This window comes from Emydura macquarii, unplaced genomic scaffold (assembly GCF_026122565.2).
Source record: "Emydura macquarii macquarii isolate MOO-44397 ecotype Brisbane River unplaced genomic scaffold, CSIRO-AGI_Emac_v2 contig_2369, whole genome shotgun sequence".
Taxonomy (NCBI): domain Eukaryota; kingdom Metazoa; phylum Chordata; order Testudines; family Chelidae; genus Emydura; species Emydura macquarii.
The window spans coordinates 3,921,672-3,942,571 of NW_027132506.1; the positions used below are offsets into that span (position 1 = coordinate 3,921,672).

Below are 20,900 nucleotides of genomic sequence, written 5' to 3' on the forward strand. Positions count from 1 at the left end.
CCCTGCATGCCTGCGAGGCACGGCAGGACTAGCATGTCCACTGATGGGAGACTAAGTGGCTTGTCCAGGGTCACGCGAGAAGCCAGGGAGCTCAACCCAGGCCTCCCACGTCCTAGGCTGCTACCCTAGCACAGCTCTCGTACACGGGGAGGACGGGGCGTGAGGATCAATTTCTTGAGGACCAAGAGGTGCTCAGGCATGCTGGAAATGTGGATCAAGTCCCCAGGATGGCGAGAGAGGCTTCCTGCTCCCATGGCTCAGCTGTTTCCGCAATGCTGCCTGTATTTTGAATGTCAGATTAACACAACATGACTTGGAATTTATGGCCCATTTAATATTTATGGTCAGGCAAAGACGAGTAATTACCATCAAACCGGAGCATAAATAAATGAAGTGAAATGTTGGGCTCGGTTTGCTTGCTGCGTCTTCTCTCTTGCTCTCCATTTCTGAGCCTCTTTTATTCACTCCTTTCCTTCTCTCCCTCTCCCCTCTTCTAACAGCTTTCAACTCACTCTTTTTCATCTCCTTCCTGTGGCCAAGAGCCACAGAGCCGTGAAACGCGGCGGGAGGGCTGCCCTTCCCGAAGAGCTCCCCGACACATCCTAACTCAGCCCGTTGGGCTGGGGAAGGGTGGCCTGGCTTCCCATGGAGTGGGAGCCCAGGCCACTGAGTTCTCTAGGCGAAGGTTCAGGGGAGATGAAGCAATGATCGGCAGGGTTGTGAAATCTGCCGTGGAGGACGTGGTTTATAGCTGCACTGGGCAGGTCCTGGAGTTCAGATTTCCCCATCAGCTGCTACTCACGGTCTCCTGCGCGGTGTTTACGTAACAGGCACATCCGAGCGCTTCCAAGCCTCCTTTCCTACTCACGCACCTGCAGCAAGAAAGCGCGGCCGAGCCGGAGACAAATCCTCCTTCACCCTTTGGGCTGGGGCCTGATTTCCCCCTCCCTGCGGGTCCCTCCGGACGTTGACAGTTCAGCGACGGCCGCTTGCTAATCACGCCTCACTGCTACGCCCGCTGTGCCCAGCCAGGCCTGCCCTACCCACACTGTGACTGGCTGTTCAGGGGGCTGAGATCTTACCGCTGCCGTTACACCGAGGGGGTGGGATCAAGGGGCCTTGTGCTGCTACGGCTTATTCCCCTTATGATTATCAGAGCTGTGGCAGGGCCCAGGAGCCAGGCAGGGCCACGGACGAGCCCGTGGTGCTGAATCTGCCTGGGTTGTGTCTCCCCCACCCCGGCACGAGCTGGGTACAATTCCACAGTCCGCTTTGGTCAAGGGCACATTCAGGGCTGCTTTGCGCTTCCCATGGGGGACACTTGAACACAGCCCGGGACACCTGTTCTGGGCCGTAGCGTTGGAAATCCCCCCGTTGAGAATCATTGGAAAGCCCGGTGGGTGAGTTGGGCGGCCGGCTGTCCCGAGCATGCTCAGGCGACGCCCTGGGCAGGTCGGGCAACAACGCAGATCATTTGGCTTTCAGAGCAAGTTAACCAGAGTCAAAGTGGGGCTCGCAACGGCAGCGGGCATTAACCTCCCTCGAATTCAGACGCTGGCACCGGCCCTCCCCTGCTCTGAGCCTATGCTGCCCCCACGTGGCCATCCACAGACAATAAAAACACACATTGCTCCTTTATCTGCACCACTTTATTCAGTGTTGTTGCTTTCCTCCTCCAGCCCCATCCGGATAGGATCCGGTTAGGGTGACTGGATGTCCTGATTTTATAGCCTGATTTTATTTGGGGCCTTTTCTTATATGGGCGCTTATGATCCCCCGCTCCCTGTCCCGATTTTTCACGCTTGCTCTCTGGTCACCCAAGATCTGGTGCCGCAGTGGCTAAGAACACGGATCAGCTGCTGAATGGCTCCGAAAACCCATGTCCCAGTAGGCCCCGGGGACAGGCAAACAGCCCGTGATCCGGGCTTGGCTGGCACTGATCAACGGGGGACCTTTGTCCTCTGTCCTGGGGGTGAATCCTTGTTCTGGGCTTGGGGAATCTAGTTGTCCTGACCTCCCCAGGGTGACCAGGCTGACACAGGGCAATGTGGGGTCTAGGGTTTGTTCTTCCTGCCCGGGTGCTCTCTGCCCCCCAGGTTCCCTGCACACTGCCGACTGGCCAGTGAAGGGGCTGGTTGCCTGACTAGGAGAGGCTGGCATGGAGACGCCGAGAGCAGGGGAAAGCTGCAGGGAAAGGGACCGAGCCAGTGGGCCAGCCGGCTGGGCGGTAACGACCCTCCCTGCTCACGGCAGGTCGCCCTGTGCGTCCGCCTGCCCCCGAGAACCTGTCCCTTGGGGGGCCAGGCCAGGGAGACGGCTGGGGCGGAGGTGGAGGCAGCAGGTGCTGTGTACACAGGGCGAGACCCTGGCTCGGAGAGCAGGAGGCCAGGGGTAGGCGGCTGGGCTTGGGGGTGGGGGTGGAGATGACACCTCAGTGCTCTGGGGAGAGTCTCGGGATGGAGAGAAGAGTGGAGGTGCCCCAGGAGGAAGAAGGGGTCCCAGGAGCCCCATGGAGGCGGCTAGCAATGGGGGACCCCCCCAGGGGCTGAGGGATTCACCCCGGGAATGAAGAGGAGCTTCCCAGCAGGGGAGGGAAGCGGGACGGGGTAGGGGGAGCTGAGAAGCGGCAGGTGAGGTAGAAGGGCTGGACGGAGGCTGTGGCGGGGAAGCGTGTCCGGGCTGGGCGGCCCCTCGCTAGCAGGGGTCTCCCCTCAGGTCCTGGTCAGGGGCGGAGGACCCCCCTTCCCTCCTCCCCTACGCACCCCGCGAGGTGGGGCCTGCCCCCCGGGGCGTTCTGACCGGAGCCGGGAACGCCCGGTGGCAATGCGCTGGGTGTGGCTGGCACAAGCCAGGGGGCCCCCCCAGCGGCGCCCATCAGTAGGTCTGCGGCGTCAGGATGAAGAGCCGGTCCTCTTCCCTGCGGATCCACTTCATGAGCTTGTTGACGGCACCGACTGCGGCTGCCTTGGTCCCCAGCGGGCTGTAGCACACGTAGAGTTCGAAGGCATTGGTCACCTGGGGGAGGGGTGGGAGCAGACACCGGTCAGTGCCTGGCACAGAGCCTGCCTCCAGGTGCCATACAGGGGCCAGAAGAAGGACAGCCCAGTGGTTAGGGCACTAACCTAGAAGATGGGGGTTCCTTGCTCTGCTACAGACCTTGGCCAAGATCACTTAGTCTCTCTGGCCTCAGTTTCCCCATCTGGGCAATGGGGATGGTAGCACTGCTCTGCTGCATGGGGGGGCGGGATTGTGAGGACACACGCATTAGCGATTGCAAAGGGACTGGGCAGCCCTGTTCGCTCCTGAAGTAGCTCTGCCAAGGGTGCTCTCTGACCGGGGAGGGTGGGTTGTGGGCACAGCTTAGAAAAGCCGGGCTGCAGCTTGTTCTCGGCCAGAAGCTGCACCCACAAGCCAACCGCCAGGCCTCCGCTCCGCCTCGAACTGGAGAGCGAAGGTCGTTGGCTCGCTTCAGTCATGAACATTGCCCATTCTGCTTATAAAAATGTAAACACTGCAAGGGCCATCCCTCTCCCCCCGGGAGCTCCCTGGCTTTGTACAAACAACCGATGGATTTAACCTTTCCGTCCCGGGGAGCTGCCCGCGATCCCTGCGGGTAATTTTCCCAGCCGCCCTCAACCCCACCGTGGAGTTAAGGCCTGTGAAAATGCCGCCCTGCTGCACTGTATGCTGGAAATTGTCTCAGCTCAGGGCAGAGCATTGCGTGCTGCAACCTGCCCCATGCGTTCACACAGCAGCATCAGCGTGCCACGACTCAAAGATCACACGGCCGGTGGGCGAGGACGCCCGCTAGAGACGGCCTTTCGGTTCCACGCGGCGCCGCTCGGAGGAGCCGCGAGAGAGAACTGCAGCAAAGACGGACGTTGACAAATCGCAGAGGGCTCGGAGAAGAGCCAGGAGACGGACTAAAGGGTCAGAGAACCTGCCTCGGAGCGAGACACTCGAGCAGCTCAATCGATTTAGCTTAACAAGAAGGTGCAGGGGTGACTTGATCACAGTTTGTAAGCACCTACAAGGGGAACAAATATTTAACAAAGGGCTCTTCCAGCCAGCGGGTCTAACATGGTCCAATGGCTGGAAGTTGAAGGTAGGCAAATTGAGACTGGAAATAAAGGCGTACATTTTTAACAGGGAAGGTAATTAACCATCGGAACAATTTCCTGAGCGTCTTGGTGGCTTCTCCCTCGCTGAAAATTTTTAAATCCAGATGGAATGTTTTTATATAAGATCTGCCCCAGTTCAAACAGGGAGTATTGGGGGCAGTCTCCGGGGCAGACTAGATGGTCACAACGGTCCCTTCAGCCTTGGAATCTTAGAGATGAGGGTTGGAAGGGACCTCAGGAGGTATCTAGTCCAGTGTTTCTCAACCTTTTTGATACCAGGGACCGGCTTCCTATATTGTGTCATGGAGATCCCAGGGACTGGTGCCGGTCCATGGACCAGTTGCTGAGAAACACTGATCTAGTCCAACCTGCTGCTCAGAGCAGGACCAACCCCAACTAAACCATCCCAGCCAGGCCTTAGTCAAGCCACAGCTTAAAAACCTCTAAGGATGGAGATTCCATCACCTCCCTAAGTGCTTCACCACCCTCCTAGTGAAAATTTTTTTCCTAATATCCAGCCTAGACCTCCCCCACTGCAACTTGAGACCGTTGCTCCTTGTTCTGTCACCTGCCACCACTGAGAACAGCCTAGCTCCATCCTCCCTGGAATCCCCTTTCAGGTAGTTGAAGGCTGCTATCAAATCCCCCCTCACGCTTCTCTTCTGCAGACTAAATAAACCCAGTTCCCTCAGCCTCTCCTCATAAGTCTTGTGCTCCAGCCCCCTCATCATTTTTGTTGCCCTCCGCTGGATTCTCTCCAACTTGTCCACATCCTTTCTGTAGTGGGGGGGCCCAAAACTGGACACAATACTTCAAATGCGGCCTCACCAGTGCCGAATAGAGGGGAATAATGACTTCCCTCGATCTGCTGGCAATGCTCCTACTGATGCAGCCCAATATGCCATTAGCCTGCTTGGCAACAAGGGCACACTGCTGACTCATCTATGAAGCCTTTGGGACATGATAATTATCCTTGTGCTGCAAAAACCATGGCCACTTGGAACTTCATGATGGTGGCAGGGCTGGAACTCAGATCAGCCTGCGTACACCAAAAGCCCAGGGCTCTGTCACTTGAACGAAAGGAGATTCCCCTTAGCAGCAAACAGTACAGGGCTTATGACACACACTGAGCAGTTCTTATTTTCTCTCTCTTACCAGGTATTTACCAGGCACCTATCATGACAATGTCTTGGTATCTGGGTTCCAGGCGAGGATAGTGGAACGTACACACACATGCTAGCCAGACCACTGCAGTGTATTCTAGCTCTCCTATCTCATCTTGTTACCCCTCCCTGCACTATAGCAGGTGGGTCTTTGCCCCCTCTAGTGGCTGCTCCTAATAAGAGGAAAAAAGTCTACTACTGCTGCCAGCACTAGCCCTTTCGCTCAAGTGACGCAGGCTTGGCAGGCCCAAGCAGGGTCATTACGCTCTTTCTAGATGTGGGGCAGCTGAAGGAAGGGCGAGTGGCTCTTACCCAAGCAAGGAGGTTTTCACGGGGGCCTGTGAAGTAGATGTTCTTCAGGGGGCGAGAGGAATTGTGGGCCCGGCTGTGCAGGTACTGGTACAGCTCCAGCAGCCTCTGCTTCTCCTCCTCGCTGACGTAGGGAGCCTCAATCTCGGGGCTGGAAAACAAATTGCCCTTTGATTAACCAGCCCCCCAGATCGCTAACCTGACCAGGGTAAACGCCGCACAGCACAGTAATAGAACTTACTGGTCCCAGGAAGGCGCCGTGGGTCACGCAGAGATACCGAACCCAGCGCGCCGTGCAGGTGGACTGTGATCAAGGTGACATGCTAAGCAGCACCCACCCACGTCTGCCAGCTCCTTGCAGGTGACACTGACGGATCACACGCTCACCAGCAGGCGCCCGTCACTGTCAGCTGATGGAGATTGTGTGCTAGCCGGCACCTGCCTGTCACTGCCAGCTCCTCACAAGGAAACGTTTGGACCCAGCTCAGGAACCAGGAGAGGGAGCTGAGAAGAGCAGCTAGCCTGCAAGGTGAGAAGGAGTGTGTCCTTTGCTGCTACATGTCTCTGGTGCAAAGAGCTCTGGGTCATGCAATATGCAAATGAGCATGCAGGCCTTGCTACATCACTGCCGCGAAGGCCTTCCATGTGTTTGCTTTTCGCCGGGATCTGCCATGGAGGGTCTCTAGACCTCCCCACCCCAACCCATGCCAGTCATCAAGCCGCGCACAAGGTGCCCTTCCTCTGCGCTGAGCAGGTCCAGTCGGCACTGCCCTGGAAGCCCCGCCGTTGTACCTAGACCAGCCACCAGGGTCCCTGCAGATCAGAGCCACAGGCCACGCTGCTGTCCAAGGAGAGTGCTGGCCCCAGCCTAGCTCTGGCCGACAGGCGTAAGCGGGTGCTCTGGAGCAATTCATCGGGAAGCTGGCCGGTCGCCCACCCAGCATGCCACCAGGGACATGTAGAAAGGCTCCCAACTGCCTGGGCCTGGCCTTCCATGGTGACCGGCGGGGAGCTGCCTGGGGAAAGCAGCAGCGGGAACATGAGAGATCCAGGCTGGTGCAGGCACTGCCTCTGCGTCTTCCCCAAGGGGCGTCTTCTGCACGGCATGAGTCATCGTCAGGGTGGGGACGTTGCTTGGAGAGCTCCCTGGCTTGGGCTATGGGGTACCCCCTTGGAGCTGCCACCCTGCAAGGATCCCCTCTGCACTGAGCGCCCCCCGCAGCCCGCTGCTCAGGACACATCTGGAAGGGACACCCCCTGCCCCCTGCACCCTGCTGACACACATCGGGGGCTTGGTGAGTCCCTGACCTGCCCCGTTGTGCCATAGGTGGCCAGGCCCCGCTGGGCGTAGCGTGCGGCTCTAGCGGCAGGGCCAGCTGTAAGCAGAAGCAGCGGCTTTGGGGGATCTTGAGACACCCAGGCTGGCCTATTGCTCCCCCAGCAGCCAGCGCAGAGGGGGAGGCGTCTATTCACGGTACAGTCCCTGGCATAAGCCTCGTGACAGCCCAGGACCCATCAGGCAGGGAAGACGGTCCTGGCCGGCACTGACTGGCATGGACGCCGGGAGCTACCCCTGTACGCCGATGGCACAACACAGCCCCAAGGGGCCGCGCCCGCTCCCCTCGGCTCAGCGTTCGGCGACGGAGACCACGCCCGCCTCGACTCTCACCTGGTGAAGAGCCCTGAGCTCTTGGATTTGTAGATGAAGTGTCTGAGGTCCGGGATCCCCACCTGGGAGACGCTGTAGAAGGGGGTTCGCAGCGCCTCCTGCAGGGCGTGGTACACGCCGCGCTTCCCCAGGCGCTCCCGGAAGCGGCGTTTGCAGTCCGAGACGGCAAAGAAGTCCTCGCGGTCGGCGGAGACCAGGAGCAGGCACAGGTCCGTGTCCTGCTCCAGGTAGGAGATGTGGGCGTGGAAGAAGCCGCTGGAGTTGAATTTGGGCAGGCAGATGGGAGTCCAGGCCTCGCCCTCCCGGAAGGAGGAGGACGAGCTGATGAGGTTGAAGAGTAAATGCAGGTCAATGGGGTGCAGGAACTGGTCCTTTCTCCTCACCAGAGACACCAGCTGGTTCCTGGACAGGAGGATGGAGAACACCAGGCTTTTGGCCCTGGCCTGCTGGAGGCAGGCACTCACCGTGTCTCTGAGCCCTGCTGCCATGGGCAGGCAGCGTGCGGCGCCCATCAGGAAGCTGGGGTCCCGAGCCATCAGGTCCAGCAAGTTGTCGGTGATACGCTCGGAGCCTGCCAGCAGCCTGCGCAGGTCGTAGTTCTGCTTCTGCTGGAAGATGCGGTTCAGCTGGGTCCAGGTCAGCAGGCTGAGGATCTGGTAGTAGATGTAGAGCAGCTCCTGGGCGATCTCCTGCTCTGACTGCCGCGTCCGGGCCACGGCCACCAGCACCAGGGGGCTCCGGCGCACGAAGACCACCTTGTAGCCGTCTGCCCGGCACGGGAGGGACCGCCGACGGGAGGAGAGAGAGGGACACATCAGCGTGCCGGTGGGAAATGCGTCTACGCTATGGGCAACGCGGCGGCATAGCTAGGTCACCAGAGCTATCCCGGCACAGCCCCGGGGCGCAGACGTGGCCTACGCCAATGCCTGGGGTTTTCCGATCAGTGCAGCTACCTGAGGGATGGTAGCTAGGTCTTCCGCTGACCTAGCTGAGTCTACGCCGGGGGATGGATCATCATCGCTCCGGCGCTCAGCGGTGTGGATTTTCCACAACCCGACGCTATGTAGCTAATCAACCTACAACATTCACTGTAGATCAGGCCTGAGAAGCAAGGACGTCTGTCCTTCCAGTGGGGTGGACGTGGAAGGTGGCCCCCCTAGTGACCCATTGCTCCTGGACCAAGCCAGGCGTGACGGGCTTTCGTATGCCTCTTCAGGGGAGACACCAACACACGGGCCCCAGCTCTCCTCCTCTGCCCTCCCGCTGGAACCGTCTCCCAGCGCTGCCTCTGGCTTGCACGCACACTCACAGCACTCGCAGATGGCGGGACTGCCTGATTTGCACATGCAGTTGCAGCAACTGCCCTTGCAAATTAATCATGTGTGTGTGCGGCTGTGGGTCAGCTATGCTGGGAGACCTGGCCCAGCACCTGCCCTGCTCCCAGGCCAGCAGCGAGCCGATGCTCTGCGGTTGTCAGAGGAGCATCGTGTCTAAGGCCCAGCTAATACCCCGAGGCAGCAGGTGTGTTCGAGTGGCCCCTGCCCGCGATGGTACCTGCATGGATAGACCGGATGGCATTCTTCTCTGCCTCTACGAAGGACACCAGCGCCATCATCACCCCCATGGTGCTGGACAGCGCCTCCTCCGAGCCGTAGCGGGAATACACCGGCTTGCCCGCCTCGCTCAGCACGAACACGTGCTTCTGATGCATGCACCAGGCGTCCATGGTCACATCCTCGTCCTCCTTTCCCGACCGCTCTGAGTCCCGCCGGGGCACCTGCGGCAAGTGATCCGTCTTGTCCCCCTGGCTCGCCCTCATCTCCTCCTCCAGGTCTAACGCCACGCCCGTCAGCTGCGTGCTCAGCTCGCTGAAGTCCTTGCTGATCTGTTCCATGCTGCTCTGCTCTGCCTGGTCCCCTGGCCCTTCCTCCGGGCTCCTGGACGCGACGTCTCCATCCTCAGGGCTTGTCAAGTCCTCGTAGGAGCGGGTGTGAACAAACATCGCCCCCTCCTGGCCTGCACCTGGAAATCAAGACACCATATTCTTTAGTCTTTCCTCTTCAGGGCCAAGACAGCTGCTCCAGGACAAGCTAGGACAGCCGGCTGGCTAGAGGGGAGAAATGAGACAGACAGACACTGGGAGACACCACCACAGATGGAGCAGAACCCCACTCTACCTTTGCAGGACCACACAAAGCCCCGGCACCCCTTGTGGCACTGGCAGGCCAGCTGCCAGCTCTTGTCCAGGATGCAGGCATTAGCTAAGAACTAACAAACTCATAGCTGGAGACCAGACCAGGTCATCTGTATGTTAGTTTTGCTTATAAGAGTGTATTTTGTGTTTAGACTCTGTGAAATGTTCTACATTTCTGCCTGTATTAATCTCACTTGCGATGTCTGTACCCCATGATATAAGACAATGGCATGTTTTACAATTTTCCTTTTGTAACTTTGAAAATGTTTGCTCTGAACTTGTGAACCCCGGTATGGGAACTGTCCCCCCACCGGTCCAGAAGGACTTTCAAATCAGCTGGGCTGTCAAGGAACGTCACAATACAAAGGCTTGGTCAATGGCCCTGTCGCACCTGGGAAATGCTACACACAAGGAAACTCATCGTGTGGACTTCGAAGCGGAATGAAGGAAATAAAACCAAGCCACAGGGCAGTTTCCCATCTTTTTGGCTGTTTGAACTCTGAAGGGCCAGAGACTCTAAACTGAAGCCAGAGATCTCCGGGAGCTGCCTCCTAGGTCTGCCCTGGCAGACACTTTGAATTGACAGATCCCCATGACTCTGTCACTCTAAGGATTTAGCTGGTAACTCATTGGTGTGGCTATGTTAGCCTGCTTTCACCTGTCAATAACTCTCTGATTCTTTTTCCTAGTTAATAAACCTTGTGATAGTTTACTACAGGATTGGCTACAGGTGTCGTCTTTGGTGTAAGATCTAGGGGACCAATCGATCTGGGGTAATGATGGGTCTCTTGGGACTGGCAGCAACTTGATGAGGTGTGATTTTTGGTGTAAGTGACCATTTAAAACTAAGTCCAGTTTGTCTGGGTGGCAGGATAGACTGGGGAGTCTATGGGGATTGACGGTCTGTGACTCCCTGGTGAGACTGTGATAGCGATCCAGGAGTTCACATTTGTCACTGGCTTGGTGAAATCTGATTCTAGACCCCACCAACAGCTGGGGGCGTCAGTCCTGTTTCTGACAGTCTGCCCTGAGAGCGACACGCCCAGTCGTGAGCGCCTCCAGCCAGTGCGACACCCCTCCCCAGCACAAGGCTGGGCCCACGCCTTGTTTTATGGCCCCTCTTATCTCTGCTCTGGAGCTGGGGAGGGGACTTTAGTCCGGGCTGGGGAGGCTGGCACCCTGCCAAAGCCATGCAGAGCCGTGGTTTAGAGACACGTAACTCAGGGGCCTGGGCACAGGGCAAGGGAACCCCTGGCCTCTGCGCCCACTGGCTTTGCCGGCTGAGCCGGCCCCAGCGCGGGGGGTGGGTGGGGAGAGCCTTGTCCAGCCCCCGCAGGGAGCGCGGGGAAGGGAGTGACCGGGCAGACTAAACCGGCTGCCAAGGGCCCAGACAGCATGGTCCTAGCGGGCCCCCTGCCCAGCGGGCATGGCAAAGGGCGAGGTGAGGTGGCCATGTTGGTTGTGGGCATGTCATCGGGCCGCACCAGTCGGAGTGAAAGATCGTCCCGGTTACAGAGCCTGGCCCCGTCTCCTGATCTGCTCCCTGGTGGAGAAAGCAGGTCGGTTATGAAGTATCTCGATTGAGCCCTTAGCAGCGTCAGGGCCGGGAGGGAGACCCTTCCCCAGGCTGGCTCCAGAGTCACTCCTGGCGCTAGCTCTGTCAGCGCGGGACAGCCAAATCCACTGGGATAGCGTGACGTGATCAGCCTGGGGACGGGCCTTCCCTCACGGCCTCGCTGCTGCTGGACCAATGCGGCCGTCTGTCGTTCCAGTCGCAGCTCGGGACCTCGGCGAGGGGCGCCACTTCCCCCCCGGCTCCTTCCTAAGCTAGCCCTGGAAGGGGAAGGTGTTTTCGGCCTCCCCGGGCCAGCAGAGCAATCACACAGCTGGCGTGACCGGGGCTCCCTGGTATGCAATAATTCCCTGCCCCTACCTGGTTCCGTGCCCTGAGCCAGGCCTGGCGTGGGGCTCTCCGACCGCTCTGCGTGTTGCCCATCCCCTGGCATCAAGGACCCGTTGGAGACGTCCCAGGTTTTCTTCTTGTGAACATCAGCAGCCATTCCTCAGAGGCTGGCAGGGACCTACACACAAAGCAGACCGTCAGCCCTCCAGTCCCGCTGCCTTTGCTGCTCCCTGGCTGGGGCAGACAAAAGCACCACGACAATATCGGCGGGGAGGGGAGAAACCTCCTCGGGACTGTCTGGGCGGGGTGGCCGGGATGGCGGGCGGAGCGGCAGCAGCAACGGGGCATGCGTTAGCGGGTAAGCGTATCTCAGTTCTCTTTGATCACGGCTGGGAGCTCACTAGGGTGAGATAACAGCTGGGCAAGTCTCTGGCAGCACATGGGGCAAGACCATGCAGGCCGTGAAAGCTAGCCCGCGATCCAGCTCTGCGTTCCCCATCCATGGCAGGTGGGACACACCAACAAGAGGCATCTCTTCTACGTCCAGGCTGAGAGCACTTCCACGTTACTCAGGCCTGTGGAAGCCGTGCAACCAAAGGGACGGCGGTAGACAGGTAGGGGTCCCAGGGAGGGCGACCAAGGAAAGGGCATGTCCTCTGAGCAGCCCTGCCAACTGGGTGCAGAAACCTCGGGACGAGCCTGGGAGCGTCACTGACTGCGTCGGGCCAGGAGAGCCGGTTGGAGGACTCTCGAGCAGGCACGAGGAGTCAGTCAAGCGTGGGTCATTGGGTCACTTCCCCATGGCTGGCGGCCGAGACTGCCCCCATCCCTGACCAGACACCTGAGCAAGCGCGTCTCTGGGCCAGTGGGAGCATGGGGGCAGGAGGAATCTGAGTGCAGCACGGAGCCCTTCCGGCGTGAGAGTCTCTCTCCCCACCCCACTCCACCCCAGGCTCCCCGGTGCTTGACTCTCCCCACACTGCTAGCTTAAACAGCTTCCACCCCAGCCACTCACCAGCTGGGGAGTGATGGGGGAACACAGAGGAGGCCAAAGACATAGGTGCCCTTCAGCAGATGCCTCAGTCCTGTCCGTGCCCACCCCTTCTCCCCTTGCTCTTGGGCCTGTCAGAGCCCATCACTAGCAGCATCCCACCCCAGCTACTGATTGTTCTCTTGGTGGCCACCAAAGACCTACAGACACGGCTAGTGAAGGGGCTTGAGCTCTGTCAGGAGCCGCATGGCCTAATGCATTGAGTGCTGGGGGGTGGGGGGGCTCCGAAGAGGCAGGTTATATGCCGGGCTCTGCTCATTGGATGACCTTGGGCAAATCACCCCCTCTTATGCCTCAGTTTCCCCCATCTCAGTTTCCCCCATCAGTTTACAGAGTAGTAAAACAGGGAGGACGCCACTGACCGTCTTTGTACCGCACTTTGAGATCTCAAGACAAAGTCTTCCTACCCAGATCTCGAGCAGAGTTGAGACTCTTCGGTCACATTAGCATTCGCCGCCAAATTCTCCTGGGTTGTGGCGGGTGCACAGAGCACCTGGAAAGGCGTCAGGAAAGCTGCTCTAATCCTGGCCGGATTTCCTCTCTTCCGCATTCCTGCTTAATGGAGTCCATTGTTTTTCTCTTTCTAGGCCCCGATGCCAACTCACTGGTTCCCTTGTTACTTCTTATCCTGGATTTGGGTTGAATTCACTTCTATGCCATGAGTGCCTAGCCACCACCGGAGCCCTATAACCCTGATCCTTGCGCTGGCTCCTCTGCCCAGAGTGGGATGTCAGCCTGCCCTTTGCACTGGCACTGATCTACCTCTCCCTGCACTGAGCGTGTGGATTTGAAATTGATAAAACAGAGACAAGAGAAGGAGCGACTTAGACAACTGAACAATCAGTTCGGTTTAATAACCGGTACTTAGCTATTATCTAGCACTTTTCATTGATAGATCTCAAAGTGCTTTACAAAGAAGGGCGGTATCATTACCCCCTTTTTACTGACGGGGAAACTGAGGCATGGGGGAGGGACGTGACTGGCCCAAGATCGAACAGCAAAGCAGTGGCAGAGCCAAGAACTGATCCCAGGCCTCCTGCTGATTTGGTGAAATCGAAACGTTCTGTGGAAATGTGCTGATTGTACCAAAACTCGACAAAATCATTTTTTCCCTCCTCAGCAGCCCGGGTTCTGTGTCTCTCCAGCTCTATAGTAGCCTGCCAGGTTCCTAACTCCTGGGGAAGATCAGTAGCCACTTGTGGCTGGCTTCCTTGCCTGCCCCACGTCTGGCTGGTGGCTGGCCGGCCCGCTAAGCTCCCCAGGCGACAGGCTGAAAGATCTGGCACAAACTTTTCCACTTGGGACAAAACTTCTGCTTTTCTCAGCTCTAGTTTTGCACTTTGGGTCCTAGCCCAAAGCCCATTGCTGCTACATGGGCATGGCAGTCGGGCCATCCGTGCAAGTCACCCTCACGCAACTGACAAAATTGGTACACGCAAATTAGCCGTACAGTAACAGTTGGTGATTGGTTGAGTTACCTCTGATATCACAACGGCCTGGGACTCATGGCATGGCAATTCGCAAAATGATAATGGCTGAAAACGTAACAGTTTGGACAGTAACAGACCATGCACACCAGGGGTAATTGAACCTGGGGATATTCTGAACAAAAAGCTCTTAGCTACGCTTGTCACAGTTTCCTCGCTTCACACTGATCCAACAGACAGTCTTGGCTTCAGAGTGGAAATCCTGCAGTCTTATTCTGTAGATTCACATGGAGTCCAGTTTATCAGTAACTTAAGAGTAGTAAAACCGTTATGGGACTGCTCTAATTATAGGCGGGGCTGGGAGTGCCACTGATTAAACAGGCGGAGCAAAGCAAGTCCCTGCTCTGTTTGTGACCCAATAACTCTCTTGGATATTGCATCTGATCAATGCCAAGATTTCAGGGACTGTTCCCAGCACCGCTGGGCCAGAGCCCCGTTGACTTGGGGGAAAACGGGAAATCTGGAACAGTCTGATTTCCACTCACATCATCATTTGGTCAGGGGTTGAGGCAGTGACCTCAGGGCTAGGGGGAGTGGATTTCTTCTCCCCACTCTGGCCGGCTCCCCCATTCCTGTGTCCGGAGTGACCAAAGGGGGGATGGGGAGGAGCGGGCTGGCTGGGCGGACAGCTCAGTGGCCTACATAAGCTACAAAGCATCCAACCCTCCAGTGAGACTCAACGGCAGCCGACCAGGGGTCCCACGGCCAGACCCAGCCCGATCTCTCCACCGCCATGGTGCTGCCTGAGGAGACTACAGCTCCCAGCATGCACTGCTCCCCCAGGAGTGGAGCGTGAAGCACTGCATGCTGGGATTTTCTAGTCTTCAGGTGCCAGCCCAGAATAAAGATGCACTGGAGAATCCTGGGGGTTCCATTAGAGTTGCCTGTCCCTGCTCTGCTGCACCCCAGATAGCCCCCCCTTGTCATCATTACTATGGGGAGCCCTGCCGGGGATCTGACTTGGGGCCCCCCTTGGGGTCCAATGGGATCTTCCAGGATTCTCACCCGCCACCGAGCTCCGAAACGTTTCGAGGCGGGCTAGCGCGGTGGCGTCTGGCGACCAGACTCCAGCTGCGAGAGAGGCTCAGAGGGCCAAAGGGTCACGTGCAAGCGCCGGAGCGAGGCGGGCGCCACACGCCAGGCGTGCCCGCGGACCCCACACACGTGGCTGCGATTAGGTAAGGGCACGAGCGCAGCGGCACGCTTTGCGTTTGCACACGCAGGATTCGCAGTGCAGCAGCGGCGCTCGCACACGTAAGGGGTCTGGCTCAAGACCTTCCGAGGGGCCACTTTGGGTCCATAAAGGATTGGGGCCTGTCTTATCGCGCCCCCATCTGGCCGGACCTAGGCTTGCTCTTGCCCGGCCAGCGCCCTCCCTGGGGGAATTCTGCCTTGACCCTTCTCACAGCGCCCAGGGAAGGTGGTTTCGATTTGTTTTATTGCAAGTCTCCTCAAGAAACCAGATCAATCTTCCCCCCAGCTATTCCTCACTCCTACCTGTAAGTTCATCACCCTCAGAGTCCCTGGCTCTTACCTCAGAGCCTTCAGATAACAGGACTTTCCACTGGCTCCCTTCTTCTCATCTGTCTCTAGAGCAGTCCCTCCCTCCCAGCAGCAGCTCCCCTTCCATTTCCTGCTCCTCCTTCTATGAGGATCGGCCAGTTAAGTGGCAGGTCTTTTCCCAGGTCATGCAACAGCCCAGCTGCTCAGCCAACTGCCAGCCTCTGATCTCAGCTGGACGGTGTCTATTCCCTTATGCCTTCACAGGGCCCTAATGTTCTGAACGGCAGAACGTAACACCCCAGAGGCTGGGTCTCAGACTCGTTCATTTTCTGCTCCTTTGCAGAGCAGAGGCTGAAAGAGAACCCGGATCAATGAGCGTCGATCACGGCGATGCACGTCAGAGGGGCAGGCCTGCCTCGGCTGGAATGACACTAAGGACGGACACAAGCAGTTAACACATACTGCAAGGGCCCACTAGCTACTTATGCTAAACAACCTGCTCCACTTTACATTTACCTGGGATACTGAGTACCTTTCCCAGTCCTGAAGAAGAGCCCTGTGTAGCTAGAAAGCTGGTCTCTCCCCCCAGTAAATGTGGATCCAATAAAAGATATTCCCTCACCCAAAAGCAGGACCCGAAAGCAATGCATTGACATGTTCTGGGCCTAGACCTGAGGCTCTAGCTTTGCTGTCTTTCTTTAAGGGCGTGTGTGTGATGCCCACTGCCACAGCGCAGACTCTGAGCGCAGTCATTTGTCTCAACAGTTTGCATCATCTCCTGTCCGTCAACACAGTCTGAAAAGCCTTGTGCTGCTTCTGCAACAGCGGCTTGCGCAATGCTTAGCGTAATGCAAGGAACTACACGCGTCCTGCTGCGTTAAGGGGTGGAGAGGGCATCAGCTGTCACAGGGGACGTGCTGACCTCAGACCATGGCGGGTGCCCCAAAGGATTAACTGATTTTCCACTCTTTTGAAATGCAGCCATTTGTAAATGACACGTCTCCATGTGTATCCCCCCCTTTCAGATCACCTGCCCCTTCGCCTCCTCCCCACGCTGCTCTGTGTACTTCTGAGACAGTAGGTCTGGGACTGTTTGAAGGCATCTCACAGCTGTCATTCTGTTTAATGAGTTACAGCTCTAATGAGGGTGGCATTGATTATGGGTCAATAAACAGCTAAATAAACAAATTTCCGTCCTTCCCCTCAATTACTGTGCCCAGATATGCCCTTCCTCCTTGCCTCAGAGTTCTCTGCAGCAAAACCAAATGCAAGAAGAGAAAGGCAGCACTTGCTGGACAAGTTTGTGTGTATTTGCCGCTACCAGTATCAGAAGGGCCCTATCAACCAACTTCCATTTGGAAGGGCTTTAGATTCCAAGATTCGGAAAGGGATCGTTGAGATCATCTAGTCTGACCTTCTGGATAGCACAGACCAGAGAAACTGCCCCACAATAATTCCTAGAGCAGACCTTTTAGAAAAACATCCAATCTTGATTTAAAAATGGTCAGGGATGGAGACACCACCACGAGCCTTGAAAAATGGTTCCAATGGTTAATTATGCTCACTGTTAAAAATGTACGCCATGTTACCCATCTGAATTTGTCAAGCTTCAACTTCCAACCATTGGATCGTGTTAGACCTTTGTCTGCTAGATTGATGACCCCGCTGTTAAATATTTGCTCCCCATGTAGGTACTTGTAGACTGTGATCAAGTCACCCCTGAACCTTCTCTTTGTTAAGCTAAATAGATTGAGTCTATCACTATAAGGTAGATTTTTTAATCCTTTAACCATTCTCATGCCTCTTCTCCAAACCCTCTCCAATTTACCAACATCTTTCTTGAACTGTGGGCACCAGAACTGGACACAGTATTCCAGCAGCAGTCACCCCACTGCCAAATACAGAGGTAAAATCACCTCTTGATGCCTACTCAGGATGCCTCTGTTTACGCATTCCAAGCTTACATTCGCTTGTTGCACTAGGAACTCACGTTCAGTTGATGATCGAACACAATCACCACATCTTTTTCAGAGTCACTACTGCCCAGGATAGAGTGCCCCATTCTGTAAGTATGGCTTACGTACTTTGTTCCTAGAGGTGTACAATTAGCTGTATTAAAACACATATTGTTTGCTTGCAACCAGTTTACCAAGCGAGCTAGATCGCACTGAATCAGTGATCTGTCCTCTTCATTATTTGCCACTCCTCCAATTCTGGGGCCATGGGCAAACTTTATCAGTAATTCTGTTTTCTTCCAAGTCATTGATAAAAATGTTAAATAGTGTACGGCCAAGAACTGATCTTGGATGGACACACACCCAATAGATGACGATTCCCTATTTACAGTTACATTTTGAGACCTATCAGTTAGCCAGTTTTTAATCCATTTAATGTGTACCATGTACAGTTTATATCATTCTATTTACAAAAAAATCAAAATGTCATGTGGTACCAAGTCAAATGCCTTAGAAAAGTCTAACTACATTACATCAACCTTTGCCAAGCAAACTTGAAATCTTATCAAAAAAAGAAACAACAAGGTAATTTGACAGGATCTATTTTCCATAAACGCATGTTGATTTGCATTAATTACATTACCCTCCTTTAATTCCTTATTAATCAACTCCTCCATTCTCTTGTCCAGGATCCATGTCAGGCTGACAGGCCTATAGTTACCCAGGTCAATTTTAAATATTGGCGCAACGTGAGCTTTCCTGCATTCTTCTGAACCTCCCCAGTGCCCAAGACTTAAAAAAAAATAAATTAAAAAAGTCAATATTAATGGTCCAGTGAGCACCTCAGCTAGCCCTTTTAAAACTCTGAGATGCAAGCGGGACCTGCTGATTTAAAAATGTCAAACTTTAACAGCTGCTAGTCAACATCCTCCAGAGCAACGAGTGAAATGGAAAGAGTGAAATCACTATGTGGTGAGACTATATCATCTGTCCCCCAAAATACAGAACAGAAGTATTTATGGAACACTTCTCCCACTATTATTGAGGATTCTTCCGTGTCCATCTAGTAATGGACTAAGACCCTTGTCAGGATTCTTTTTGTGCCTAATATATTTTAAAAATTAATTGCCCTTAATTCTGCTGACCATAGATTTCTCGTATCCCTTGGCTTCCCTATCAGTTTTCTACAATTCCTAACTTCTGATTTATATTCATTATTATCAACTTCCTTTTTCCTCAGTTTGTTGTTTTGGGGTTGTTTTTTTATAGCTGCCTTCACTTCCCCTCTAAACCAGGTCAGCTTTTTTAAACAGTAAGGCCTTCTTCCTTGATTGTGGCTTTTGGGGAACCTACTAAAACGTGTTCTTAAACGATTGCCTATTATAATTCACATTTTTCTGATTAAATTCATCTTTCCAGCTGATTTGGCTCATACCTGTTTTCAGCTTTGTTCGTGACAGTGGCACGATTAAAGCACCAAGTATATATATATCATTGGTCTGGACTTTATTCTGCATGCGCACTATAAAGGCGATCAAGTCACGATCACTTGTACCTAAGTTACCATGAATTTTTAGTTCCGTTTTAAAAAGGACAGCGCCGCAGGAAGCTTCTCACACAGTCCTGCTCTGGCCCAGCAGGGCTTCTGCCCCACGCAGGCAGTACGTGTAGGCCACATTATTTTTCCTGCACAGCTGCTGCTTCCAGCTATGGCAGACCTAACCTGGAGCCTACCCTGCCACTTCCCCTTTCTGCAAACCTCTTTGTTGTTAGCCTGGTGTGGATTCTCTGGGCGCTGGAAGCCGGGGTTCCCTAGCTGGGCAGGGGCTTCACTTAGCAACCCGTGGGCCAGGGGCTGCTGCGATGGTGGCTTCTCTGACAGGCTCAGCTGGAAAGCAGAAGCTGATGAGGTCTCTGCTGCGCTCAGCTTGGTGATTCTCATGGCCCACTGCCCGCCAGAGGGATTTCCCTGGTGTCAGCCACAGGGAATGGGATACGGAGCCTTTGGGCTGCCCGCTAGACTTTGGCCTAAGATGGTTGTGATCGCAGTTCCCATCGGTAGAGCCCTGCGAAGCCGGGGACATCTGCTTTATATCCGTGGGCCATTTCTTGCGGATCCCGGTTGGATGGTCACAGCTGGTAGGCAGCCCAGCTGATGTCACAGCTGGTAGGCAGCCCAGCTGATCAGCTGTTAGGCGGGGGCTGGGGGTCTCAGTAACAGGGATGGGGGTAAATTTAAAAGAGGGAGGGCGGATTGCGGTCGGGTAAAAGTTTATTCCTGCGGCTGCGGATCGAATGCGGATCCACAGATTTGTATCCGCACAGGGCTCCAGCCATTGGAGGGTGATTAGGTGGCCTGTGCAAAATGGACTATGTGGGAAGGTGTTCGCATCAAGACCACCACCACTGAAAACCCATTGGCTACTAGGGCATGAGGGTCTGGGGGTGAGGGTGGGGACAGGAGCATGCCCTGACGCTCCTGGGGACCGTGCTTGTTCTTAAATCTCCAGGGCTCCCAGCCTGGCACCTTCCACCAACACCCCGAGACAGGGTAATACCAGATTGAAGCACAGCTGGAGTCTGACTTCCCCCAGCTGTCCTTGCCCCATCCTCACCCTGCCTTCACCGCCAAGGCAGGAGGAGCCCCTCCTTGTCTGGAGACAAGTCGCGCCTCTCGCACCCACTCACTGTGCCCCGGGGAGGACTTTGAGCGGGTGGCATCTCGGTACCCAGGTTGGAGAGGGCAGGCTCCCCTGTGCTGCCGGACCTTGGAAAGCAATGCCAGGGACACGCGCGGACAGAGAGAGAGACTCACACAGGGACCAACCTTTGCGGTTCTTCCGCCCGCTCGGGAGGCCCTGCTTCGCAAGCCCGTTACAGCTCTGACAGGAACCAGCTGCAGGGGCCAGGGGAACGGCAGTGTCTGCTTCTGCAAAGCCTAGACGAAGGGGGAGGGATGGAGGCCCGGGGGGGCCCCTGGCCTGCCTCCTGCTGCCTCCTCTGGCCGCCCTGTCATTGTAATCGCTGATACACTGCCCTGTGTGGCCATCCGGCAGAGTCCAGCCAGGAAAGTACTGCAGTCCACAGCTGCTTCTCCTCCAACTCCCTTCCCAGGGTCACACACCCAGTGCAGCTTGGGGATTGTAGTCCACCAGGACACCGGTGACGCGTGCCGGACGAAAAAGGCCTCGTAAGTCACCTGGGCTGCCTAGTTCTCCCCCGCTCTGAGGACTAGTGCAGCACTGGTCGCCGCAGCAGTCACCAGGGCTTTGTCCGGCACAGTTTGACGCAAGTTACTACTGTGAAACCCTTTGCACAGAGTAGCCGGCGTGAATGTTCTCCCTTATTTCCATTGCACTGTGCTCAGCTTTGGTGCTGGCTGCAAACCATAACCCGACACAGAGGCCTGACAAAACCCAGGGGCTATGCCTCTATCTGACAACATGCCTCTGCTTCTGCTTCCAGGGAGAGAAATCTTTGTTCAGTACAAGGGGCCTCTTTCTGATGACAGAGAGCACAACCGCAGAGAGAAGGTCTGATAGATA

General features: G+C 55.8%; 1 protein-coding gene across 1 annotated transcript; it reads right to left on the bottom strand.

Moving 5' to 3' along the window:
* Positions 1–1,876: 1,876 nt before the first annotated feature.
* MON1A (MON1 homolog A, secretory trafficking associated) lies at positions 1,877–20,558 on the bottom strand. The gene is made up of 6 exons (XM_067561148.1): positions 20,183–20,558; positions 11,390–11,537; positions 8,817–9,284; positions 7,263–8,028; positions 5,597–5,744; positions 1,877–3,015 (listed from the first exon to the last, which is right to left on the bottom strand). Exons 2-6 carry the CDS (start codon positions 11,514–11,516, stop codon positions 2,875–2,877), a joined length of 1,650 nt encoding a protein of 549 aa, XP_067417249.1. The 5' UTR covers positions 11,517–11,537; positions 20,183–20,558; the 3' UTR covers positions 1,877–2,874.
* Between the last annotated feature and the right edge of the window lie 342 nt (positions 20,559–20,900).